This window comes from Bombus affinis, chromosome 2 (genome assembly GCF_024516045.1).
Source record: "Bombus affinis isolate iyBomAffi1 chromosome 2, iyBomAffi1.2, whole genome shotgun sequence".
NCBI lineage: Eukaryota > Metazoa > Arthropoda > Insecta > Hymenoptera > Apidae > Bombus > Bombus affinis.
Genome location: NC_066345.1, coordinates 13,376,149 through 13,403,014, shown reverse-complemented (window position 1 = coordinate 13,403,014; position 26,866 = coordinate 13,376,149). Strand labels below are relative to the sequence as shown.

Sequence of the window (26,866 nt, the reverse complement as noted above, 5' to 3'; positions counted from 1 at the left end):
CCCATACGCTGTATGTAATTAATCGTTAAGTAAAATTTTGAATATATATCATAACCTACTTTAATAAAATTAATTTTAAGATTCTTGATGGTTTAACGAAAGAGTTGATTATTTTTATTAACATTTTTAATGAACAGTCATAGGGTTCGTGTCTCGGATAAAGATAATGTAGAAATGGATTTTATCTATCTTCACTTTGGTGACGTAACGAGGTTCGATATTTTGACGCTAGATTGAATTGTAAGAGTGTAGATGCAAAGTTTTATTTTATAAATTTGTGTGGTTAACAATTAAAAGTTGGAACAATCATGAATTTCTTAGCAAGAAGTATGGTGAGCGGAGCTAGATCTTGTCTTACAAGTTCCATCGCAGGTACGATTACTGTATCAGAGAATTATAACCTAATCCTAACCTAACCTCTAACCTAAACTATCCAAATAAAAAATATCACAATTTTTGTTTACCGATAATAATTCACGTTTTTTTATGGCCCTAATTTCATATACGTACCATAAATATTATTTAAAAGTAATTGGTTTCTGTTGTCAGAAATAAATCCTTGTATCGCTCCAAATTATCAATTTTTGCTTGCTATTTTAGCGTATTTTTTAATAAACATTAATTTTATACATGATTTTAATAGAAAATATATTTGTTTCACAGGTAGCAAACTACAATTAACTAGATTATGTGCAAACCCTGGAATTCAAGGTATTATTCTCCTAATTAACAGAGTTCTAAGTATATATTATAAGGCTATGATTGGAAAAAGCTAATTTAGAACATAATTTATTGTAATAACGTAAAAATAATATGCTTATTTCTGAATAGGAAATGTGCTGACTACTACTAACTCATATATTGGAAGCTTGATACAAGGTAAGCTATATTTTATAAATCAAAGACGATATTAGATATATAATATATATTGCAGAAGATATTTATCAATTAATAAGAACTTAGTAATCTTTCAATTTCAATTTCCTATTAAATAAAAAGTTGCTATTAATAACTGTTAGTAAAAGTATTCATAATCATACTGTAAGCAAATATCAAAACCCTAAATATTCAACAAAAATATTATAAAAATATTCTCCAAAATTCGTAAAAGCAGTCACTTTAATACCTAAAAATAATTGGAACGCTCGGAAAAATACAGAAGTTTTTCAAAATATCGATGAAAAGGGCTTTGCTTGAAGCAAACCAAAACCAGCATTGACCCATTTACGTGAAATCGTGTGAAGGTCCATCGGTATTATTTGCACTTTCCATAAGTGTAACCAGGCCAGACAATTTCATAGGAATTCGAGTGACATCTCGAATTTCCGTAAGCCTTTCCGAAAGATCGGTATCTCCGTTTTCTCAACGGAGTAAATGCAGTAAAAGGGGTGGTCGACCTAAAAAGGGACCACGATTTTCTTCCCTTATTCTTCGTCCGCGAAAAAGCGCGTGGCCTGCAAAAGCACACGCAGCGCTTTACCTCTTTGATGCCTACAAATAGAAAGAAGAGACATCTCAAAATGCAAAAAGGGATCCGGCTACTACACAAGAAAGGACACGAATGAGAGAAAGCAAGCTTTTCCTCGGCCAACAGCGAAAATCGCTGGGAATCGGAGGGGTGACGTGTCCATTTGTGGTTGACCAGTTGTCAGATGTGATCCTGTGAAGGATACAGCCTGCAGTAAGACTGTTATCCGCATTTTCCCAGTTTTCGCGACGATACAATGGACCATTCGTGGGATAGTTTCGTTCTCGACAATTAAGAACGGATGTTATCATTGGACGCATTTTTATTTATTTTTTTTTTTTTTTTTAGATCATTGCATGCGATATTATCTTTTTAAATATCGTTGTATATCTTGTATAGATTATTATCATCGTATTCATCTTCTTCCATTTTGGGTGCAATCTTTCATTTTTCAATTTCCTTGCTAAATTTGTATTTCTATGGTAAATGTAAAAATATAACTATAAAATTTGCAAACTATGATAAAAAAATTACTCGTACAATTATAAGTATGCTTTAGTTTACTCAATACAAACATCATGAACAAACTATAACAATTTCTACAATATTCTTTATTAATTTTATTAAACATTCTCACATTTCACTACCTTTCCTAATATAAAAAACGTCTTTCTATTCACTTCTCACTGTTTTCCTTTTTTCCATAAATGAATGAGATCCTTAATTTAAACTAAACTTGAAACACGACTGATCCTAATATTTCCAGATTACGAACAATGTTTGTTTTCCGAGCAAGACCTTTTTATCAGCTTCTAATTACACCAGTTGTTCATTTCATTCACTAATCAGTCGCAACCGGAAAGATAAGCCTCGGATTTAACAAGTGATAGATCCTTGGCACCGTGTATGCGACAAGGCGCAACTACGAATTCGTAAATTTTCGCAATGTAATCTTGCGTATTGATTTTCGAGAAAAAGGGTTGCCATCCATGCATAATAGGTTCTGCTGGTCTCTTGCACTAGTTAAGTCCGAGTTAGGTTGGATTAGTAGCAACAGGCTTGGACATCTGTCGTGTTGGAGAACGGTGGTCAGTCAGATCTCGAAATGAACAACAATGGCACAGTCTCGACTAACAGACCCTGTTAAATCGTGAACTTCCATGAGCGACCAAGGAAATATCACGAAAGTGTCGTGTCATCGTTGACATTTCACTTCGACTACGAATCTCGTCGGATTTATGAACGTTTTAGGCGAATTTCTTTCATACGACTGCGAACGACTGATTCTGCACGACGATTTAAGAGTGTTTCGAATATTTAGAATCTTTCGTGGAAAATTGAAATGTTCGATGTAATTATAGCGAACTTTTTATTGATATTTTGTTATTACTGCTTTCTTTGAAAAATTATAGAAGACGCATTAACGTATCTTTTCTGTTTCTAAAGTATCTTTCACTCCTCTATGTAATTTCATAAAATGTTGTATTACGTAAATGATTTTGAAGACTGGCATGCAGGTGGTAATTTATTATTCATAATACTCTCCTATTTTAATGTATTTTGGCTTTCTGATATGAATTTTTTCTAACAAATTGCCTATTATCTCTATTCAACATTAATTGCGTGCTAGCCTATAATCATTAGTCTTATGACTGTAATTACTACTTCCATTTGCATACATACATAATATCATAACTACTCGACTTAAAGAATTAGACAGAGAAAGTCAATCGAAGAATTTCATCACTACGTACTGTTCATTTTTTCCAATTTTGCAAACAGTAAATTGCTGTTCGTTTTCAGGTTACGCGATCTCATGGATCGTAGCGTTTTGTACAAAGATGGATGGACCTTACCTCGTAACAATGTTTCTTAATAAGCTTATACACGCTTCAGCGAAAAAGGTCTAAAACTTGGACGAGCGGCTTGCAGATGTCAAACGTCCGTCATATTTGATATTCCATCAACTCCGGCAACTCTCCTTTCCTTCGGCTCGTAAGATTATTTGCGAAAGAGTTTTCAGTTTCTCCGTACTGTTACCATGCAGTGGGTCTCCTATTTTTCCAGACTTCGTTGACAATAGCCTTGACTAGGACAGGGTCATCCTTAGGGATTATTTCCTTGTCGCAATCCTTAGTCATGTTGTAGGATTTTTTTCTCATACCATTCACGCAATTCTCGTGAAAATTGTGTCGACAATTTTTATTCGAATTTTAGTTCGAATTATTATGTAAAGACATTCAAATAATTATTCTCAAAGTTATTCTCAAATTATTCTCAAATTCTCATCTTTGTAGAACTGTCTCCAAAAAAATTTTATCAAGTATTTTGAACAATTATTTTCGAAGAAATTATGTCCAGATTTTTCTATTTCTTTTCTATTTCAAATCTTCTATTTCTTTTACATGTAAATAATTTCTCGCAAGGCATTCATTGCTCAACGTTTCCTAATTTATCGAGTTCGACAATTAGTTAAGAAGTCGTGTCCCTGGGCGTAATTTCGTCACCGAAAAGTAGACTCGACGCTAATTGGGCCCGGTTTGTCGTTACGTAATCGAAGAATTTCCAATGAAAATCCAATTGTACCCATTCACCGGGCGATTACTTTCCCTGTACGGCTATACATGTCTCGAAGATAAGAGTATCACGCCTGTAATTGCTTCACGACTACTCCTTTTATTTCCCTTAGACTTTTTTGGGGACCAAAGGTGTTTCCTCGGATTACCACACAAAGCCTAATACGTCCTCTTCGTTTGGTAAATACAGGTTTTTGTCTTTGGAACTTTGACAAAGGAACGCGAACGAGAGAAAGGCAAAACTGCTTAGGAAATGGGGGGAAAATAAAAGTTACGTGTTACGCTCTACAAAGTTGTTCGTAGCCACAAACATTCGCAGATATTTCATTTTTATTCAATCAGAACATTTATTGGAAGGGAAAAGGAAAAACATACCTTAATGTAGTAAACAGTAGGAGTCTACCAATTTTTAGAATATATTGAATGAGAGAGAAATTTGTTTCATATTAGTAGCTTATTTGAAAAAAAATTCTAAATTGTTCTCCTAATTTGTTATTTTACTTTATATTTGTTTTATCGAACTCATATTATGTAGTATGTATTAAATTAAATTAGGCTTACAGATAAGACTCGGATCATCATTAAGAAGGTTGCATCTATTTGGGCCGTATAAAAAATATAAGAAGAAGAAAAATCCTTTAGATGGAAAACCATTTGCAAAAGGCGTAGTCATACAAACTGTAATCCGAAAGCCAAAAAAACCTAATTCTGCGAATCGAAAATGCGTTATCGTTCGCTTATCAACCGGCAAGGAAATGGTCGCTTTTATACCGGGTGAGCACATTTTACATTTAATATTATAGAACTACTATAGAAATATGCTAAGCACGAGAAAGATATTTATATAGCAGCACATGGCCGTAGAAAAAGTTTTAAGTTGAAATGGAAAATTCAAATCTGGCAGAGACCCATATTATGCCTTTGAATACAAACGTTGTTTTGGGTTACAAGGTGTAGAAGCAAAAGAACTTTGAATAGATTGTTATTGATGTTTCTTCTAATCTTTAACCAGAGTTACATAAAAAGGTTAACTTTTTGTGGTAATGTCCGTTGATATAAATGTATGAACGTGCTCCCTATGATATCAATATTATTATCCTTTCTACGTTTGGTATAGTAGCATTGAGCGAGCGACGATTAAACCTAGCATACACTATCTATATATTTGTACTTATACTTATTTTAATACATCTGACTACTACAAATTCATCCATTCGTTACTTTATTAAATATACCTACACGTTATAACCACCTCATTAAATATAATACATCCTAATCATTTTATATATCAATATTATAATAATTATGTCTCCTATCGTTTTAGGCGAGGGCCACAATCTTCAAGAGCATAACATGGTTCTTTGTCGCCCAGGAAAAATAAAGGATACTCCAGGTGTTAAAATCAGATGCGTTCGCGGCAAGTATGATCTACCTCACGTAATAAAGGAAACTCGTTAGTTACACAATTTATCGCAACTTTTGTAAAAAATATTCTCTTCCTATATTATACTGTATAATATATGATGGTGTACAATGAATGATAATTAAAATAAGCTTCTACAGTTAATTTAAAACAACAATTTAATTTGATTTATAATTAAAGATCACAGACGAGAACCATGCCAACTCCATTTTTATTGATTTTTTGACTTGTATGCAAACAAGAGTAGTTTAATAAAACATAGTTGAAAAGAAAAAAATAGAGAAAACATTACTTCAAGAAATCTATAAAACAGATACTAGAAAATAAAGAAAAGGGATAGCAATATAATTTCATGACTGAAGTACATAATCCTATACATACAGGATTTTACGGAAGCGTTTTGAATTTTAAAATATTTTATAAAAAAAAAAAAAAAATAATAAGAAATGCATTATCATGCTTTCCTGCTGTGGTCTCAATTCTAATTTCAATTACAGATAGTTATCATACAGACATCATAAAAATTTTCCTGATACTGTCACGAATTCAATCGAACAAAGACAGAAAGGGTTCGTCGAGATTACGGTTTTAGAATCTAGCGGTCCACAAATTGTGGCCCTTTGACACACATTTTCGAGTGCCGTTTCTTACCGTACGTTTACCGTTAGCTGAACCATGCGTCGTCCTAGGAGATGGGCGAACGCCAACACAATGTACATTCTCCTATATCGACATGTCACAATGCGGAAAGAAGGGTCGTAGCACAACTCCCTTCTTTCCACGTTATTACGGAAGGGTTGGCCTGCTCTTGCATCTGCACCCTACATCCACCCACGCGGCCACTGGCTATTGGCCACATGACATGCTGACCAACATCCCGGTATTTTCAAAAGAATGGTTCTCAACTTTGCCTCGCCTTAAATAGTCTCCAGAAAAATATACTCTTTCTCATCTTGTCGATAAACGCAAGTGGTAGACGTTACAAGATTATGAATGTGTATTTGTGATAATATTATTGGATATAAATATGAGACTTTTTTTATAAAATAAGATTGGATTGAGAAAGAAATATAATACAAGAATGGAAGAGTAAATGAAATGAGAACCTGAACAATGGTCAACGATTGAAAGGGTTGACGATGGTGCAGCATGGATCCTAGATTCATTTCCCATGTATGATTTGTTTTTCGGTAATGTGAAAGAACACGAAAACTTAGTCGACCATCTTCTATCATGTTAACCTTACTGGTTTTTTTGAATCCATATATCCCAAAACATAGATAATTTTTAAATATTTAGCTTTAGTATCCTATATAATTTTACAATCTTTTGTGAATTGTAAACTTTTTATGAGTAGAGTATCCCCAAAAAAAGGTATCTGAAGAAGTGAAAAAAATAACAGGCTCAAAAAAAAAAAAAAAAGAAATGTGTGGAAAGCTAATTAAAACCTAAACCGGCAACAAATATCCTAAATATAACTGAAGGACTTCGTAAAATTGCAGTTCTTACCTAACAGGTAATTTTATATTATGTAAAACTAATAAAAACTACTCTGCAAATATTCGAAAGGAATAAGCTATCGTAAAAAATAAAAAATAGCGGATTATTACTTTAATCCGTACACTAAAAATCCTGAAGGTAGTGAGAAGTGTATTTTTGCTGCCTAAAGGTGGCTTTAGGTAAAAACTGTTTTCGAAGTTAGACGAAGTTAATTCATAGCGATGTAATCGAGTTTTCAAATTCTTACAGTTTTTCTTTTCGCTTCGTTATGAGGCAACTCTGAAAAATATAATAAACACAAATTACATCATTGTATTTTTGATGATGCCGTTATGAAAACGTGTGCAGGTAATGCAAAGTTTCATTGTGTAATTTGCGTCTACCTGGCTCTAATACAAGAAAAAATTCCTTATTACCATTTGGTAATAGCCCTTCGTTTCATATTGTGAAATCCGTTTTGTCATTTTTGTGACCATACCAATTGCTTTATGACTTTTCGTAATAATTATGCATTTTTTGTCACTTGCGAAATATTCTGATAAATCTCTTTTTAATCACTGTTTTTTCCGTTAAAAAATTGGGAAACTTGTAAGTATTTTCCAGGTTAATGGAATTCAGGTCTTAGACAGAGAAAGTATGGAGAGAATGTTACTAGTTTATAAAAGCTTATGGAATGGGGAGGGGGGGGGGCGATGGTCTTCGTAAGTTCGTAAACAATACACGAATCTTATTACGTTATTTTTTTTTGAAGGCTTCTTAAACAAATAGCATGTAAACGTTTTTGACCTTTTCTCTTTCTAGAAAAAGAGAGACATTCAAATCTTTTTTGTTTGTAATTGTACAGCTTAGTAACGAGTACCGAACGATCTGTCACGAATAGTGACAGTGTTCGTAGATGTTTCTGTCCTCAAATACTTTGTTTATTATTATTATTATACTTACTATTACTAAACTAATCTTGCAATCGGTGGATATTTCCATACTTATATTTTATAAGGATTACTATCGTATACATCGTAAAAAACATTGTTGTAATGAAATATAAGTTTGAGGGACTGATAAAGTTTATTAGAGAAAGAAGAGTTGTTTTAGCACTTAGTATTCATAAAAAAAATTAAGAGAGCAACATACCCAATTCACATAACAAGCAAGAATACATACAATATCCAAAGTATAATATTTGCTATAATATTTAATGGTAATGAAAGACATTTCCGCGTAGGTTATATAACATAGCGTAAAAATAATTAACGTCCCAGGTAATTTTATTTATGTTATAAACTGTTTATTTATCTGTCACAATATACAAAGTTTTTAATTCTCTTATAACAAAAGCTTTTCTCCACCTACAAGCTAGTTTCTCAGACATTTCCTCAAACTCGGGCCTCCCTTGTCGTAAATAGGTAATGTGTGTATTGGTAATGTGTTTATGCCGAAGGCTATTCATCTGAAGCCATCTCTGAAAGGAGACTACTTGGTCGACGAATAAAATTCCTTGTCGAAAAATCTGCCCAAAGGCGTGTCTCGCGATACAGTGAGAACGAAATGCAAAAGCTTTCGTGGAAAGAAAAGAGTTCTCGCGGGGGAAGGAGGCGTGCCGAGGACCGGAAGCAAGCAAATCTTGAAAGTCTGTTGGCAAAACTTGGTCGGTGGTCCGATCGCAAGATAAATTGAGAAGTAATTATTGTGAACGACATTCACCACATACATCTTAATGCATCTCTTTCTTCAAAACGCTTTGGTGTCGAATACCATTAGAAGGACTAATGTCTGTTTGAAAACGAAGTCACACCCTGAGACCTCCTACCGAGAGGATTGTAAATTTCATCAAGATCGGTAATAAGTTGAGATATTTTCCATACAAAAAGGAGAAAAACTGAAAAAGGAAACGTTATAAATATGATAACATTTTGATAATATTCAATTTCCACTATATTCTCGTCCTATATTTATATAAAAAATTAATAATAATCTTGATTCAAATATAAGATGAAATACCTATTAATAAATTTTTATAATTTTTAAAGTAATATATAACATATATGAATAAATAAAAACTGAATAGGAAGAAAATTTGCATTATATGTAACATAAATATGTGATAACATATGTAATATAAACGTTTATGGTAAAAGCTTCTTTCGAAACAATTGTATTCGGTGGATAAGATCCTTAATGTCTAATTCCGAACTTATTTCATATGCAATCCTTCGAAGAACATACGAAAGTACACTGTTATAGACAATTTTCGACTATTTTTAGTAATTTTATTAAAATTGCATCCTATCATAGAGTTGACAATGAGCTATATAGGGTTCAATATAATCCTAAGCGTTCCTCGTGCTATATTGTACCCTTCTTAAAAATTAGTAAGCTTGACGCTTTTAACGAGCGATATATACATGAAATATGAGAAATCTTATTGGATACCTATTCTATAATAAGATATTCTTTTACCTGCTAGTATTACTTTTTCTACTTCTAATACATAATATAATATTATATATTATTTATATGTACCTCTTCTACAATATTGTATTGGGTATTATTCAACGAAAAACAAATACAATCAAACACATCACGTAAATCCAATTCTAAGAACTATTATCATTATGAAACTTTATGGTCCTCATAAATCTGGAAAATCTGTGTGAAAGTTACAATCATAACCAAACCCAATTTGGGTTCAAAGATTATAATTGTTTGGTTTATCAGAAGCTTTCTACTAGCTATTTGTGTTATCTACTAGTACATGCAAACTACCGGACCATAGCTATTGATAATCTAATGATTGTGTAATTGATGTGGCCACGAGCGTTTTAGAACATTTAACTACGGAAACTCACGTAGACCGTGAATTTACTAATTCTAGACATTAACACAAAGTTATTAAAGTAGTTGTTTTAAGTGAACGAATTTGAAGTAAAAAGTTATAAAACTAAAATAAATCATAGGAAAATTGAGTCATTCATATTTAAGTATTACTTTTACATTGTCTGAGGCTTCCAAAAAATTTGAAGAAACTTCTGAGGTACTTTATTATACAATCTTTCATTAAGTCAAATGTTTAAAAAACTTCGAAGAAAAAAGATTCAAGACTGAAAGTTGTACTACTGGCTTATGGGCCGCTCCGTTTGCCTACGAAATATTGGAAGGAAATATTGGAAATATTGGAAGGAAATAACGAAATAGAGGAAACAATAAAGCTAAATCTATTAAAAAGAAATCTTTGGAATATCATCCCCTCCTTTTATATTACTTTTACACTTTACTTTTACCTGTTTTTGTCCGATGATCGATATATCTATTACATGAATTGAAAAATTTGTATTTCATTCCTTGTTCGTTCGATTCTCCTTGAACAAAAATTGATTATTCACAGCGGGACTATTTAAAAAACGTCAACGATGCCGGTGAATTGAGACATTTTCCACATCGAATCATGGCGAAAATTTTGCATCGACATACCGTTATAGGGTTTATATACACTTCGGTGCGGTAGGAGCAGATGCAAATACGGGGATCCATTCATCTGTCGTCGGATGATGGCTACAGAAAATATCGCAAATAACGGGTTGCAGTTGCTCCTGCACCATAGAAATGTGGGTTATGTGGCCAAAAGAGCAAAAATTTGTATACGAGAAAGGAGGCGGTGCAGTGAATTGATCGCTAGGATGCTTTTCCATGGACGGCACGTCATTTTAACGGGGATATGAAATGGAGGACTAAATTTGGCGTGATCTTGGGACCAAGACATAATGAGACGTCTATGCTACCGCATAACTGGATACCTTCATCTTTCCCCTATTTTTCTCACACTCGAATTTCTATAAATTTTCTTGAGAATTCGGAAGAAAAGAGGGCAAAGAAATCTTTCAAAAACAATTGACAAGCTTACAATGCACGCTGATCTATTCTACATATTAAAAAACGAGAAAAAAAAAAATGATTATGTTACAACTTACTTTGGAACTTACAATTATTTATGCCATTTTCTTATAAATTTCTTATTTTTAGAGAAGTTTCTTAATCTAATGATTAAGATAGAAGGTAATAATTATTATCAATAGATAGGATAATACAATAATAAGCAATACAATAGTGCAATGAAGGAGAGTAAAATGATATAGTGGCGATCGAAGGAATGAAGATTTATTAAATATGAAATATAAATGAAAAAAGTATAACTTTCAAGTCATATGACATTGTAGAGAGCTTTAAATATGAATTTACAAAAAATGAAATTAATCATTATAGTCTTGTAATAAATTCTTGCCAGAAATATAATTTGTGCAATCCAATCACTTTTTAGTATGATATAAACTTAAGTAATTTTTAAAGTTAAGTAATTTTCAACAACATACCGTAAACGTTTATGTTAATCGTCTTAAGTAGAGCTCAGTTAGTCTTATGACAATATGTGTAAATTAAAGATGTTAAAAGATATTAAATTTGCAACAGATTTCCTCAACATCTCGATGCTATTCTCAAAGAATCCCATTTTACCTAAGAGACAATGGAATCCATTAAACAAAGAAACGCCATGGGAGGCTCAAATGAAAGTTGAAGTAACGATTAACTAATGAACTTACATAGTCAGCCATGAAACTGAACCATTAATCAACACGAGTCGAAGAAAAGAGAAGGTTCATCTTCCGGTGACACGCTCTTAAGATTGCCATATGTTGTCCAATCCTAACGAGCTACCAGGACCAAAAAAATCCATCACACACAAAAAACAATCATTGTAAAGTACAAACCTCTTCCTCATTTTTCTTTGACATACAAATTTCGAGCAAATTTCACTTATTTGCAACACTTTCACCAGTTAATTTATGAGCACTTTATGCAAATTCCGCGATTTTCTTTCAGTGGTGGCCATCGTAAATCATGCAGTACAAAGCAGAAACAAAAATCACTACGAAATATTACGGAAAATAGTCAAGGAAAGGGTCACGAAAGGGTTATGCATAGTAATTGTATACATACTATTTGTACGGGTAACCATTACACGAAAAGATGCCTCAGGTCTGCTATTTTGAGGGTCGCCCAGTTAGCAGCTACCGATCGTCGAAAGGCTTAACCCTTTGACGAACTAGTTATTAGAAACAGCATGCGGTCCCTGACGTCACACAGGATTTAAGAGAAAAGATTTTTATATGTCAAATGGTAACTAGATTTTTCAAAATCTAGGTGAGGTAAGAGGTAATTCACTACCCGGATTAATTTAACGGGATTCCATTGTATTCCGAACACTTGCCGCTGTAATTTGTTTTATGTACAATGGCAACGACAGGTAGGATGACACACTAACTACAAAAGTATTGTGAATATTGAAATAACTTTTGATTTTATGGGACATTTAGTACTTTCCAGTATTATACTGGTTAACTTGACGTAATAAACTAAAGAAGATTTATTTATTTGAAGGAAGACTTAACTTCTTTAATTTTTGTATTTAAAGTTCGATTAATCCTCACCTTATTTCCTTTTTAAATGTAGAAATGTTTTTCTTTTTTAAATATATTTAATGCGTGATTTTCATTGTATGAATTGGTTTTGAATGACGGAAGATATATAATAGAAAGAAACAGAAAGATAACAAGGTACAATAGAAGTAATAGAAGTACTAAGAAATAATCAGGAAAGAGGTTAATACATGAACAACAAAATGAAGAAATAACTAACAAATCTAAAAGAAATGAATAAATAATTAATAAATTCAATTAATAAATTCAGTCAAATTTTTTCAACTCTGATACTATCATTAATTCCTTCCTAACTCATATTTAATAAACAACCCTCATAAATAAAACATTTTGAATAATAACATTTTTCCATTTTCGAACTATTAAACTAAAATGTAAATTCCCTTGTAAGATCCTTTTATTACAAGATATACTATACAAGCTCAACAAAATACATATACAATCAATTACTCGATCATAGATAACCCAACTCATTTTCTTACGTACGCGATTACGTAGTCGTAATCATGTGAACGTGTCGTCCTATAAACATTTCGGGATTAGGTAGTGGCGAACGCGTGCCAGTCAGACCCCAGCGTTGTGGTCACCAGGATTGCCGTTCCCTACCATTTTCTAAGGGATTCTCTCCTACCCCCAGTTCTTACAAGGGTTGGGCAGTATATAAGCGAAACTGCGCCCCCTCTCGTTCTAAACGGTTTTGAAGAACCGCCGTGTGAGCACATTTTACCAAAAAACCGATTCCAGAACTTCGTTAAAAAACGATTTTCGTTTCGAGTAATTATTGTGTGAAGATCTCTAAGAAAACGTGCGCGATTTGGAACTACGATAGAGTGATATTGTTGTGATACATCAGTGACCGGTGCGTGACCTCGGATTAACTATTAAGACATATGTTCTATGTTAATTGATAAACATAAAAGAATTCCAAACTTTCGTAATTAACGGATACACGTATTCGATGCCTATTCGACTACACGTTGTCTATATTTCATTTCTCGTCAAATTAACTGTATTCCTCGTTAGACAAATTATATTTCGATTTCTTACAAAGTAAATATTGGCTAGTTTATCTTGGAAAACATCGAAATAACAAATGTTATTTAACTACAAATTAATGTTTTGACTTCATTAACATAATATTCTTACTCCTGACAATATCGAAATATAATTTGTTACACTCGCTTCCCGTTGGTTTCCCACGTTTTCAAACGATTGTTATTATTAATTCGAGCACGTGAATCTCTATTTAGCCGCTATACATTTCATTTTTATGATTGCCACGTGTAGTAATGTATAATTAATACATATTTGGAAAACTGAAAGAATTGAAAGTTAAAAAGTATCCATTTATATCATTATCTATTTATTATTATTTTAATTTTTAAAACGTTCAGAGGATAACCACTAAATATGCAATACTTTTCAAAACATAGCAAACGAGAATTTGCATTTGTATGAAAAACGTTCAAAGAAATATTTTTTTCTTTTCATGCAAACTTTTTGTTTTAGATGATGATAAACTGCAGAATGAATCCTTTTTTCCAAGCGGGGCTGGATAATGTACAAGTAAAAGAATGCGCTTCTAACGAAGATACTAGCATACAATTTTCTGACTCGATACTAGACTTGTCTTTTAAGAAAGCAACAATCTCGAAAGAGTCAGCAAACTCCAGTTTACATTCAAACTCACATGTAACAAACACAACGAAACAAGATCAAGTTACGCATTTTTCAGAAACTGGGAGGAGTCCTTTGGAAGTTCGAAAATTTATGATAACGCCACCTTCCGAATGTGACTCACCGAAGAAGCTTAAACCCGAGCCAGTTCACAATCTTACGGACGCGCCATCGCAAAACGATGGCTTTTCCACTTCGCCAACGAACATTTCGATTCCATTCATTCCTACTATATTGTCAACATTATTGAATTCAAATAATGAAACTATTGATCCAACGAAATTTTTCGACTTCTCCAATACGTTGATTACAGATTGTGACAAAACTGCGATGTACAATTTGCCTATAGATATTACAAAAAATACAAGACCCTTTAAGGCTTATCCAAAAGATCCACTATCGCTCACGATAGGAGGAACCGAATTAGTATACGATCTAGAATCCAGCGAAGCTTATTCGGAGTTTCGAAAGCGAATGCTGGAAACGATGAAACAATCGAACGAAAGCATGATTACAAAGATGCGAAAGGTCACAAAAAGTCCTGTACCAACGAGCACTGCTGATGAGAAAGATGCAGCTTATCGAGAAAAAAGAAGGAAGAATAACGAAGCCGCAAAACGCTCGAGGGACGCACGAAGAGCCAAGGAAGATGAAATTGCTATCAGGGCAGCTTTCTTAGAACACGAAAATAAGAGACTTAAATATGAACTTTCAGTACTTAAAAACGAAACAGCCAAGTTAATGGCTTATTTGACTTAGATTACTTTTATATTAGTCGTCGATAATAAAAAAAAAATACGTAGTGTCTGCGCAAAATTTATTTAGTATTCTATAAATATCATGTTTTCTGTAATCGTTAGTATAATTTAATATTTTATGGCTTCGGGTTTAATATTTGATACATAGCAACAAAAATATTATTTTGACAATATATATAATCATATGCATAACAAATATAGTGTAAGGATTTAGAAGTTATATAAATATATAAATATGCTTACTGTTATAATGCTACTTCCAAGATAATAGCAATTGTGCTAGGTAGGATGTCTGATAACTTTGCCCAGAATTTTTTTTATATACAATTTATTGCAAATGATATTCTATATACAGTAAGCAACTCAGAATAGATAAATTTAGAGGTTTATTTGTATATTGAGCAACAAGACTATAAATGCGGATATGTAAATAGAAGGGAGAATAAGATAGAAACGTGGAATAAATTTTGTAAGGTTCATTGTACATACAAAGATTGTTGTGATATTTAAATTATATTTATGATAAAAAAAGACATTAAACCAAAGTTATACATTATTTTCAACTACGTATTTGGTAATGTATTAGCCAAGTCCATCATACATCCTGTTTCAAGCACATCTTTTTCACCAGATTGATTTTTAGTAAGTACTTTTGTATATGATTTATGTACTTGCCTAGGGATAAAAAGTAACGAAGTAGCTCCTACATTATTATTTGAAGGCTTTAATTGACTTTCACGGATGACATTTGTCGAAATTGTAGTTTTTGCTGTAGCTATAAACATTTTAGCTTTTTGATTTTTATTTAACTGTATTTTTCTTGACTTGGATTCCTTCTGCTTTGGCTTTGGTTCATCAATATCCATTTTATCTTTTGATTTATCTCTTACGCAATGTGGAGTATTATCAAATCTAAAATTCTTTGGATATTTGTGTACGCTAACACAATGATCTCTTCTTTCAAATGATGTATTAAATTTTAAATCACACTCAGAAACATAACATTGATACTAAAAGATATTATTAATATTAACAAACAGTATAATGTACATTATATTGAAATAAAATAATTATAAATACCATTGGCTGTTTCACTGATAAAACATGGAAAAAGCTATCATGGGTTTCTTGAATATGAATATCTAAGAATCTAGGATTTGGTAGACATTTGTTACATTCTGCACAAACATATCGATGATTGCTATTGTAGTGCATCTCAAAATCAATTAATTTATTGAATGTTGCTTTACAACCAGTAATGTAACAACAGAATTTTTTTATACTGAAATTGATAAATTATTTTATTAAAATCAGTTATTTGTAGGTTATGCACAATGATAAATGTTTATATAAAAGAAATCTTTATTTACACATCATGACATAGTTCTTCATCATCTTCAACAGTAACACCTTTACGTTGAAAAATTTTGCAAATTCTGTATGAATCGTCGAAAAATGGATCATCAATAGATCTTAACCCTACGCCTATATTTTGTAAGAATTTCTCCATCCTTGTAATATTTTAATTATCAAACTTTAAAAAAGATATTACAATCTATAATATTTAATTATTTAATGTTATACATTGCACTTTTGTTTAATAATTTATTCTTTAAACCACCAAGCAGTTTTAACATAGTAACAACACAACGACAGCATTACATTCTAATGGCGCAATATTTGAATGGAACTTGATGATTCATCTCGATAATTCAGTTCGATAATTCAGTTCGATAATTCTACATATTTCGATTATCGAAAACAAAATTTCAGTTTCATTGCATTAAATGTCGTCCCCTGCACGTCGTAAATTAAAATTACAATTTCCTTAAATAAAACCGAATAAATTAGTGCTATAGTTTCAATTATGTGATAAGTGAACTAAGTGAATAAATTCTAGTCATTCTAGATATGAATTACAACACAGGAGGACAATAAGGGATAGATTCAAGAAAGAAAAAGTTGGTAAGTGATTTATCTTTGTACGTATTATGTATTTCTTACAGCACGTTGCTAACTCGGTAATTCAGTATTAATAATTTAGGTACTTAATCTCAATAATATATTCATGCAATAAACTCATTAGTTATTACAAAAATAAATCAGAAAACGTATAAGTATACATCTTGACAAGAATTACTCGACCAGCAGCCGGGTTTTCAAATTTTCGAGAATTTCCGTCATTTTATGTTCCAATTCACTGCGTCTTTGCATTTCTTGTCGCTTGTCCTGTAACATACATGCGATATTATAGAATATTTTTGTAATTGCCATACGTTCATCTCAATTATTATATTATACAAAGACGGTAGAGAAGAGGTTAAGGAAATAATATTGTTTTCAAATTACCAAAAAATTAATTTTTTTTTCATCTTACAACACTTTATTTCGAAACTGAGTATTTAACATTTTCTATAGCAATTTCTATAACAAATCATATAATATCTTTTGATGTATTAATTATTTATGTATATATATATAAATTTTAACTCGTATATATATACGAGTAGTTTGAAAAATAAATGTTTTTTTCGCGTTCTAAATAATTTTAAATATACACTTGAGATTTTCAGTTAGGCAAATTATTTTGAATATTATATATTATGCGTAATGCACAAAATACATATGTGTATTTGTAGGTTAATTTTTAGTAAATATATTAAATTATAATTGCTATATATACGTGATAAAAGGATCATTTTACAATTTACCTATTATATTTTCCAATTATTTAGCACAAAGCATGAAATATGATTGATTTCACTATATTAGAATATAACAAATGTTGAAATTAGTGAAAAAGTATTTTAAATGAATCATGTAACAAAACATTGATAACTATTTTTAAAATTCTTTTAAATTTCTTTAATTACTATATTTAAAATATTTTTAAATTCAACGTGTTAAATTACTAAAAAACGAAGTATTGAAAATAAATCATATTGCACAATTAGCTTGAAAATAATAATAAGTTATAAAATACGAGAATAATCGACATAACTAATTGGTTCATTCGGATTAATGCGTTCTTGTGCTACCATTTTTATAGTGGTAGCACCATTCGCGTAATCTTCGACTTTCTCGCTTCTGCTTTCCGGTTCACTGGTGAATTTCGTTAAACTTTCATCATAGCGATACACGTCCTGCTGCGGCGTCGTCAAACCAATTATTTCTACGTTTCTAATTTTTTTATTCCCGTCAAAAACTCCGGACAATCTGTCGTTTCCCCTGCCATAATTGAAATCATAAACACGTTCACCAAAATTGAACAAATTATAATTTTCTCTAGGTTCGAGAAACATCGTTGATTCAAACTTCTGTCGAGGAACTGGAGTATCATGCATTATACGATTTTTAACATTTATCTGCTTTTTATTTTTTGAAGATGGTTGATTTCTTGCAATACTGCGTTTCGAGGATTCAAGTTTCATAGAATTCAATGAACTCGGGTCCTGCAGCTCTGGAAAATTTTTTATTTCGATATTTGGTCGTTCTGTGGATCTATAATTATTATTTGAAATATACTTATAACGCTTTAAAAAATCTGGTATTTCTTTTCTATCATCATCATTTTGATTAGATTTCACGGTTTTCGTCTCAAAACGTGTTTTATTTGAACTCACAGTATTTATAGGCCTATTCATCATCAGTCGTTTCCCAGGAACTGTTCTAAATTCGAGTTCCTTTTTAAGACCTTGGTCATAAATATTTTCAGAATAGCCATACGGTCTTTGATTTGAATTATCAAGTATTATTTGACTTTTCTCTTCTCGATGTTTTTCTTTCCTCATTTTATTGGAAGATTCAAATTTTCTACGATTTTCTTGACTATTCGATACCTTAATATTGTCATTATCGTTCGAATTTCTTGGAACAATGTTAGTATGTATTGTACTGTCGAAAATGAAGTCGAATGGCGGTGGCCACATTTGCACTTCCTTTTGTTCACCCTCGTGGAGATTCTTTGGTGTTTTTCTTTCTGCAACACCTACTACCGGTTTCAAATTTTCTTTTTTTGATCGCTTTGGCTCTTTAGACGAGACTTTTTTTGAAGCTTCTGCTCTTAAAGTATTATCATTCTCTGATTTTTCATTTGTCGATGACTTCAATTTCGTCTTTCTTAATTCTTCAGGAGCATTTAGGTACCGAACAGGAACGATTAATGGCATAAATTTACTGAAATCCAATTCATCCGCTACATCCCGTTCTTCGGGGGAAAAGGATCGATTTTCGCCATTCGATTGATTATTGGAAATTTTCATTGGTAACTCAGAATTATCTTCGTTAGGTCCTCTTCCATCTTTCTTCCTGTTATCTGTATCTTCCTCCAGAGTATATTCTTCATACTTGTTTCTTGCTGGAACATCTTCTTCTCTGCTCCTTTCATCACTTTCATTTTCATCTTTCTGATTACCACGCGAATCTTCCTCCTCTCTCGAAACCTCTTCCTCCGATTCAGCAGGCACAGACGAGCTATAAATATTGCTCAATGGCTGCTTGAGTCTTCCAAAAAAATTCACAAATCCATCATCAATCAGTTCACGATTGTACAGAGGTTCCCCATAACTGTTACGAAGATCTTCAGGTCGTCGTTCCTCATCATCTTCACTCAAAGGTAGTGGTTCACTATATTGTATACTAGTATAATTTTCACTAGTTTGAGGCGTGTCTTCTTTATAAACATCATCGTTCCTATAATACTCTTCTTCACTTTCTGCAGGTTGTTTTTGATTCGTGGGATATTCACGAATCCTTTCTTCACTCTCATATCTCTCTCTCGACTGATCTTCTTCTTCTCTCAACGGTTTTCCTTTATCGCTTTCCTCTTGGTTTCCTCCACATCCAGAATCTTGATCTCCGTGATCTATTTGCTTCCTTGAATCACCATCTTCCTCACCACTATAATTATCATCCTTCTGACGATTTCTGTACCATTCTTGTTCCCTCAATCTCTTCGCATGCTCTTCCTGTTTACGCTCCAATTCTGCAAGTCTTTCTTCATACTCTTGTTTCCATCTTGGATCTTCATTATAAGAAGGAGATGTAGTTGAAAGATCATGTATCATTGGCGGTTGAACTAACATTGGAGGAGGTGGCGATTGAATATCCTTTGCATTATAAATTGGCTGATTTTCTATCGTCACTTTTTCAGTGCTCACGTTCTTTCTATACACCATTCCTTGTTCATTGCGAATTGAACTGATGTACGGTTCAGGGTAGGATAGATTAATGAATTGAGAAGGAATCTCAGGTAGAGGAGGTTGAGGTACGGTCGGTAAGGAAGGCTCCGATATGACTGGCAGGGGGATCTTTACCAAGAGAGGAGGTGGTAGTGGTTGATTAGGAGTCTGTTTCCTTGGATCAATCTGTGGTGGCATCGCTGATGATGTTGAAGGCGGTTTGGAGGTTGTAGAAGATGAATTACCATGGAAAATATTCTCATATTGTTGCAATTGAGTTAATATACCTGTTCCATTACTAAAATTCACCACACCCGTGAATTTGATCGTTTCTCGCTGTCTTGGAGCTAATGTAGTCGATTGAGTAGAGTTTGTTTGAGTATTGTTGGTAGCTCTTGCCTCGTCTGACTCGGAATTAGGATTGGGTAACGAGGCTATTTGCACAGGGCTTACCGTGTAGCCAAAAACCTGCGCCAAGCCTGAGAGAATCAGACCTAATGCCCGTTTGTCTCGCGGATTATTTGCATTTAAAAGTTCTGTTGGTTCTTGCGAGCTTGAGGAGGAGTTTGGTGTGGACTGGTTTTCCCAATTTGTTTTCTTAGACTGAACGAAAGTGTACAGTACGCACACGTAGCATAGGAGGTGGAATTTCCTAAGCTTCATTATAGTAGGCTTGAACACTTTCTGCTCGGAAATTACACTTTATGCACCGAGTGATGACGAGATAGCGACCATCGTGTTATCTTCAGTGGCGTCTTCTTTGTATCGTTGATTGCCACATGATATAACCTTCATGCAATACTTCTAACAACGAACTGTTCTTTCAATTTTTGTTAAACTATCGACACAATTTTGTGTTAAATATTAGATTAATTTGCGAGAAAATATCAATTTTTTCGATTAAACTTATTTTTCATTGAAGCGATTCACAATTAAATATCGAAGCGATTCACGGTCAAATTTTGATGAAAAATGTAAAGAATAGAGAGATATGTTTCATCGTGTGAGAAAGTTTTACAAAGTGGCACGAAGAGTACTTTTGTGCCTCGAGATTCCACGAGGACTGTGCGATCAGTGTCGCGTTCGAGCGTCGTTAAACGAAACTTTAGCTGGCGGGGATGGATTTTTGCATAACATCGGAAAGAAATGTCGAGTTTCACCTCAATTGCACAGAACCGCTCGTTGATTTGCGACAACTGAAGCGGCACGTTATAACGCGGGAAAAGAACGTCGCGATATTGCAAACAATCGAACGACAACAGTTCGCTAAGACGCGTACAATACGTTCGACGTGGTCACGCGTTGTTTTTAATTCCACGTGTAACCATGGAATCTAATTACACGAGCCAACGATTCAGAGTACAGGTTTTTTTAATAAACAAAGATACGACTTTTAATCGTAATTGAATTCAATTTGAAAAAAATTTGTTCTACTCGTATTTAGTTACTAGAAAAAGGGATTTCTAAGTTTATTAATGGATTGTATTGAAGAATATGTATATGTTAATAATAGGATGTAGATAATAAAGGACATATTAGTTTGATTGTTTGCTTTTTAGTTTAATCCTTTTATTAAGAAAGAATATACGTAATATGTTACTTTAATCGAACGTAATCGTATGACGTTTTGAATTTCTTGGAAAATTATGTTGCAGAGTTATTAGAAAATTTAGAATATTTCTGTTGCTAACAGAAATTTTTGGAAAATATCATAGGAAGAAATATGAAATCTGGAAATTTGAAAGAAGGATATAATTTTATAGTTATATCTATTTTATCTATGTCGATATCTATTAATGTTACAATTTTGCCACAATTTTGCTAAATTATTGAGGAAACTGGAACTTATTAGATCGTATAAACACATTCGGTATATTGCGCTTTATATTTTCGAACGAGAGGAATATACATTATTATTCAAGTACTTCTGGAAGAATTTCTACCGTAACTAATTTCAGCGCGGCTCTATACGAGGCATTTTTTAAAGAATTTCTACCTAGTTGTACAAAACCGTTGAACGATTACCTAAATATTTTGGTTGAACGATTAAAACGATAAAAGACAATTTCTTTTGAAACTTTCTGCCTTCACGATTATACTACCACAAAATTGTGCTATTGTTGCACAACGTAGGAAGTCAATTCATTAAGGATATCGATACAGATCAAGTTAATCGAGCGATACTGCAGAACAAGTGAAAATAAAACTGTTTCTACGTACGAGACTGATCTTTTCAAAAAGCAATCGGTTAAATTAATTGATGGTTGAGAAATTGAACGATGAAATAGATTACTATACCACTTTTGATCGTAATAATTTACGGTCATTATCGGAAAAATATGCTAGTCTCATCTACGATAATTATACATCTAATTATTAACAGAAATAGAGCAGAAATAGAAGTCTGATCAAATCGAATCTTACAGTTAGTACGTGCGTATATGAGTACAATCATTTAACGCGCAATTCTATGACATATACGAGTACAGGTTACAAGCATTGAAATAGATTAAAGTAAATTTAACGAAGGCTAATTAATTCGAATGCAATCGATCTTGAAGTCATTCCTAAGCGATAAATTTTCTTACTATCATTTTCTTAAAATGAAATAGCGTATTACTTTTATGTTGTATTATATGAATAAACAAATAAAATAGATAAATAGAAATTTATTTTACTTATTTTTGATATTTTTAACATTTTTACTTGTATGCGTATTTTCTATATCTCCGGATCTTTTCCACAAATGCAAAAAGTACTTTTATGTTACAAATGCATTTTGTGTTTCAACACCTCTTTGATATATTTTCGCAGCTGCAACATTTCCTATTCATTTAAACAATCGTATTTACCTACACGCGATAATGTCCGTCTCAGAGTAATCAGATTACTATTTTATTTGAACACGTAAGAAGTAAACGAACCTTTACACGTTACACACGATCAGTTAGGGCAATGATCATATTACCAACGATACCGATTATGTCACCGGACAATGAGCCGAGTTTAGATATTTACCAGCTGTACTTTCATAAGTATGTCGATTATGTCACTTGTTCTCCACCCAGAGAAAGTCCAGCGGCAAACGGTGTCGCTGGTTCGATTTCCTGGACTGGTGTGACAAAACCTCCTTAAGGGGACAATTACGACAAGAGGAGAAAAATATTAACGACGCAAGTTTTCAACGTGACAAGGAATAGGGAGAAGGTTCAGGTTTTTATATAATAAACGCGTGTTCCTGTCGGTGGACTCCTCGAATGGTAGTCGACTCGCTTCGAGTACGCTTCGATCGAACTCTGTGTCTAGCTAATTACTTAATTACCTTGTCTGGCTAATTGTACCACACGCGAAACTCCGCGAAATTACACGCATCTTTTGAGAACGTTCCCAGCTTCGTTCACCTCATTAACTTGATTTTTTTCGCGAACAATGCCGGATTGCAAACATTATGGGTGGTCGGATTACTCGGACGCGTTGCGTATGGTGTTTTACAATCGGCGAAATTGCCGTGAAATTGTCAGCACACACGCTATATTCACGTGGTGATTGTTTAGATGTGGTTGCGCTTGATTATTATATGTTAGATCAAGCTGCTACTTTTAGCTTCGAAAAAGAGATACATACTGTTTTAGAGAACAGAGATTGCGATTATGGTAGTTGAATACAGACGGCGGAAGTAGAATTTGCTATGGAATAGGAGAGTAGTGTTGGGTACTAATTGATTATAATTTTTAATTTGATTCATTGATAATGTCTATGATGGGAAGACATTGATTGTTAAAACTGGAGTTAAAAATGGATTAAAGAAATTAGTTAATTGGTGATTATAACGAATTATATTTTGAGAGATATTCTATGAGAAGTCGAAAATATTCTTGCTGATATTCCAAGTATTTTCTGCTCTGCGATCGATTTTCGAATTATCACATAGTAAGGGAAATTATTCCAACAAAAGTATTAAACGTCTGCTCTTTAACAAATTATGAAAAGAGAATTCTTCAACAAGTTCGAAACGAAACATTCCTTAAATATTTTAAGAACTTTCAAAATTAGTCAGAGAAACGTTTAACAACAGACGTCTAATTTTATAAGCGATGAATGAATATGAATAAATACGTAGATGATGATAAGCCGATTTCATCGCAGTTAACCACCCTTTTTTCTAGATATTTCCAATAATAGATAAAAATCACACACCCTGTATATAAAAACTTGCTTCAAGGAAACGTATATTTGCCATAAAATGCTAGATCAAATTCAGTTAATCAATGACCAAAACAATAAAACCAGATTTTGATTACATGCTCGCTTTTCCATTAAAGAATTTGTGCTTCCGTTCGATCCAGATGAATTCATGATCAATGTATGTAACTAGTTATGAGATGCGGTTATCCATAGATGGAAAATGTAACAGAGACTAATTTAGGCATTAGAAAATAGTTGTGGATCGAGAATTCAGTAGGTATATATAACACGGAGCAAATAATTTCTGAACTGTATCAGGTATAAAAGAACTGCTCACTCTTTGGATCACACAGTCGTATTGTGAATCAAGTTTAACATGAATCTTCTGGTAAGAATAATCGACAAAGTTTTCAATATCCACGAATTTAGTCTATTGAATTAGCGAATAACGTTCCTTGATTAATTCCAGTAAGAAATTAGTGTTTTAGTGATAATAGAACTCTTTCGCATAGTAATTTACCATCTAACGATATCAGTGAATGGGTACAAGTTACAAATTATAAGTTATTAATTTTCTCTTGTACAATTTTACAATTTTAAGTTCAACGAAATAATCATACGACTTAAAATTAATACAGCTCACTCGTAAAATTTCATTTATTTTTTTATCAAACTTGTTACTGTTATGCACAAGAAATCAATAATACTACTAGACTATATAGATTTATGCAAGTTCGTGTTTTTACGAATATAACTAAAAAGATGGAACTTCAGCAGAGATTTGTTTCATTTATTGATTATTATAACGAGTGCCCACGTCGTTTTAAATTTTTCGTAAATACAACAAATTCCCAGTCTATTAACAACCTGTGATTTGTGACTTGTAAAATTTGACTAATAATATTAATCCATTTGTACAAACGAATCTTGATCATCGTTTTAGTTATTGGTATTCTTGACCATTTTCACCTTGGGAACAGCCACTGTGTCCCCAATCAACAAACTTGAAAAAGTAAAGGGCGATAGTGACGTGTCAGAAAGAATAATTGCTGACAATCAGGCCGAACCGAATTCTCAGGATGCAACTGAGGATAAAAAAGTGGCAAAAAGAAGTTACGGTTGGAATCCGTGGAGTTACATAGGATATAGTTACTGGCCCTGGTAGGTAGATTGCCGTAAGAAATTGTGACGAATCTAGGAAGGTTTTGCGGAAAAAATAGCCGCTTACTTCAGATATTTTGTAAGAGGAAGTCAAATATTTTGCGTTGTGTTAACAAATTTCCTGTGCTATTATGGAGTTTTATGTTTTAATTTGGCTCTTAGTCATAGGCTATGAAGCTATTTAATTGCTTCCTCCTATTTTATTTCCAGAAAATTGTACAGATTTTAGTGTATGAATAGAATTCAAAGAAATATTTGCAAGGAAACATCGATGACTGGTACATCGATGACTGATTTTGAAAGTAGAGTTGTACAATTATTTATTGAATTAATCTAATGTACAATCTATATCTAATATTTAGAGTGTATGAGAATTGTTATACAAGAATATTTGAAACAGTTTGATTCTTAGGGTAGTAAGACATTCGTATGTGCAGATGTTCACAAAATACAATTTTAGGTATGGTTTTGGATGGTATCCAAGTTGGCCTCTATATTATAGTCACGGATATAGTGGATACGGTGGATACGGTGGATACGGTGGATACAGTGGATACGGTGGACATGGATATGGAGGATATAGTGGATACGGTTATGGATATCGTAGCCACGGTGGCTGGTACAAGGGATAGTAAATTAAGAAAAAATAGAAAGGATAGAAAATCGTCCAGGAGATTTCTATAATTTTATAAATATTATTCACAGGCTTTCTTACTATCTCACATCTAACTTCTTGCACTGAATAAACAACAGGCTACACTTGAATTTTAATTATATCTATATTAAGTACTGCAAACCTAAGACTGAGATAAAACACCTACAACTTTCGATATTCATCAAATATGTAAAACGTAAATTGATTCAGCATTTATGTAATTTTATTCTCAAGGTTATGTATCGTATATATTTGTACAAATACCAAGATATTCATCAGTGAAAAAGAATAAATGATTCATATTAAAGGAAGGGTGAAATGATTTTGCACATACCCTTAGTCGTTTCCTTATATAAGTTGCCAGTATTTCTTCACAAACAGTCAGATTTTTATCTGTATCCTGCGGAACAAGAAGTATGTGTTATACAATTGTAAAATAATCTTCAAATTTTTGCATCAGTCGACCTTTAGAATTCTCGTCAGCTCTTTGATCTTCTGTAGTTTAACTTGTTGTTGTTCAGATAAATTATTATTGCACACTGGTCGTGGATTAGTTGCGTACATCTCAGAACGAAACAGAAGACGTGTTACTTTTTTCACTTCCGCATTAGTAATCCATAACACTTTTAGTACGTCGCGACACTTCGTATGCACCTGATATGCGGCGTAGTGTTGCTTGGAGACAAGCGAAACAACAAACGTTTTATTGGATTTTTTCGCAGAATCTTAACGTGATTTTCCTTTATGTAAATTAATTTCTTTTTTTCAGCAATTACTAATTACCCTCATCCTTA

At 32.8% G+C, this 26,866-nt stretch overlaps 5 protein-coding genes across 8 annotated transcripts; 2 read left to right on the top strand and 3 right to left on the bottom strand.

Annotated features, from left to right (window-relative positions):
* The first annotated feature begins 203 nt into the window (after positions 1 to 203).
* On the top strand, positions 204 to 5,624 carry LOC126927228 (40S ribosomal protein S12, mitochondrial). Its single transcript, XM_050743510.1, has 5 exons — positions 204 to 372; positions 664 to 711; positions 832 to 879; positions 4,600 to 4,818; positions 5,369 to 5,624. Exons 1-5 carry the CDS (start codon positions 309 to 311, stop codon positions 5,500 to 5,502), a joined length of 513 nt encoding a protein of 170 aa, XP_050599467.1. The 5' UTR covers positions 204 to 308; the 3' UTR covers positions 5,503 to 5,624.
* Positions 5,625 to 11,466: 5,842 nt separating this feature from the next.
* Positions 11,467 to 15,447, top strand: LOC126927153 (D site-binding protein-like). Of its 4 annotated transcripts, none has more exons than XM_050743478.1 (3): positions 11,467 to 11,714; positions 11,840 to 12,165; positions 13,966 to 15,447. In XM_050743478.1, exon 3 carries the CDS (start codon positions 13,966 to 13,968, stop codon positions 14,890 to 14,892), a length of 927 nt encoding a protein of 308 aa, XP_050599435.1. In that variant the 5' UTR covers positions 11,467 to 11,714; positions 11,840 to 12,165; the 3' UTR covers positions 14,893 to 15,447. The 4 variants fall into 4 exon arrangements, with proteins under 4 accessions (XP_050599435.1, XP_050599436.1, XP_050599434.1 ...); XM_050743479.1 differs by having other exon boundaries at positions 11,467 to 11,719; XM_050743477.1 differs by having other exon boundaries at positions 11,467 to 12,160.
* On the bottom strand, positions 15,386 to 16,575 carry LOC126927213 (zinc finger protein 511). Its single transcript, XM_050743489.1, has 3 exons — positions 16,262 to 16,575; positions 15,972 to 16,173; positions 15,386 to 15,901 (listed from the first exon to the last, which is right to left on the bottom strand). The coding sequence occupies exons 1-3, from the start codon at positions 16,399 to 16,401 to the stop codon at positions 15,455 to 15,457; spliced, it is 789 nt and encodes a 262-aa protein (XP_050599446.1). The 5' UTR covers positions 16,402 to 16,575; the 3' UTR covers positions 15,386 to 15,454.
* Positions 16,576 to 16,864: 289 nt separating this feature from the next.
* LOC126927280 (uncharacterized) lies at positions 16,865 to 26,732 on the bottom strand. The gene is made up of 3 exons (XM_050743522.1): positions 26,538 to 26,732; positions 26,407 to 26,472; positions 16,865 to 17,120 (listed from the first exon to the last, which is right to left on the bottom strand). Exons 1-3 carry the CDS (start codon positions 26,634 to 26,636, stop codon positions 17,028 to 17,030), a joined length of 258 nt encoding a protein of 85 aa, XP_050599479.1. The 5' UTR covers positions 26,637 to 26,732; the 3' UTR covers positions 16,865 to 17,027.
* On the bottom strand, positions 17,512 to 21,460 carry LOC126926994 (uncharacterized). Its single transcript, XM_050743299.1, has one exon. It carries the CDS (start codon positions 20,732 to 20,734, stop codon positions 17,864 to 17,866), a length of 2,871 nt encoding a protein of 956 aa, XP_050599256.1. The 5' UTR covers positions 20,735 to 21,460; the 3' UTR covers positions 17,512 to 17,863.
* Positions 26,733 to 26,866: the final 134 nt, after the last annotated feature.

Excerpts from the sequence above, each read along its gene's own strand:
- LOC126927153 (XM_050743478.1), top strand. The coding sequence starts at position 13,966 with ATGATGATAAACTGCAGAATGAATCCTTTTTTCCAAGCGGGGCTGGAT.
- LOC126927213 (XM_050743489.1), bottom strand. The coding sequence starts at position 16,401 with ATGGAGAAATTCTTACAAAATATAGGCGTAGGGTTAAGATCTATTGAT. Across the intron at positions 16,174-16,261 it reads GAAGAACTATGTCATGATGT|TATAAAAAAATTCTGTTGTT; the intron begins GTAAATAAAGAT and ends TATCAATTTCAG. Across the intron at positions 15,902-15,971 it reads TATCAGTGAAACAGCCAATG|TATCAATGTTATGTTTCTGA; the intron begins GTATTTATAATT and ends AATATCTTTTAG.
- LOC126927228 (XM_050743510.1), top strand. The coding sequence starts at position 309 with ATGAATTTCTTAGCAAGAAGTATGGTGAGCGGAGCTAGATCTTGTCTT. Across the intron at positions 373-663 it reads TCTTACAAGTTCCATCGCAG|GTAGCAAACTACAATTAACT; the intron begins GTACGATTACTG and ends TTTGTTTCACAG. Across the intron at positions 4,819-5,368 it reads AATGGTCGCTTTTATACCGG|GCGAGGGCCACAATCTTCAA; the intron begins GTGAGCACATTT and ends CTATCGTTTTAG.
- LOC126926994 (XM_050743299.1), bottom strand. The coding sequence starts at position 20,734 with ATGAAGCTTAGGAAATTCCACCTCCTATGCTACGTGTGCGTACTGTAC.
- LOC126927280 (XM_050743522.1), bottom strand. The coding sequence starts at position 26,636 with ATGTACGCAACTAATCCACGACCAGTGTGCAATAATAATTTATCTGAA. Across the intron at positions 26,473-26,537 it reads AGCTGACGAGAATTCTAAAG|GATACAGATAAAAATCTGAC; the intron begins GTCGACTGATGC and ends CTTGTTCCGCAG. Across the intron at positions 17,121-26,406 it reads ATATAAGGAAACGACTAAGG|GACAAGCGACAAGAAATGCA; the intron begins GTATGTGCAAAA and ends TGTATGTTACAG.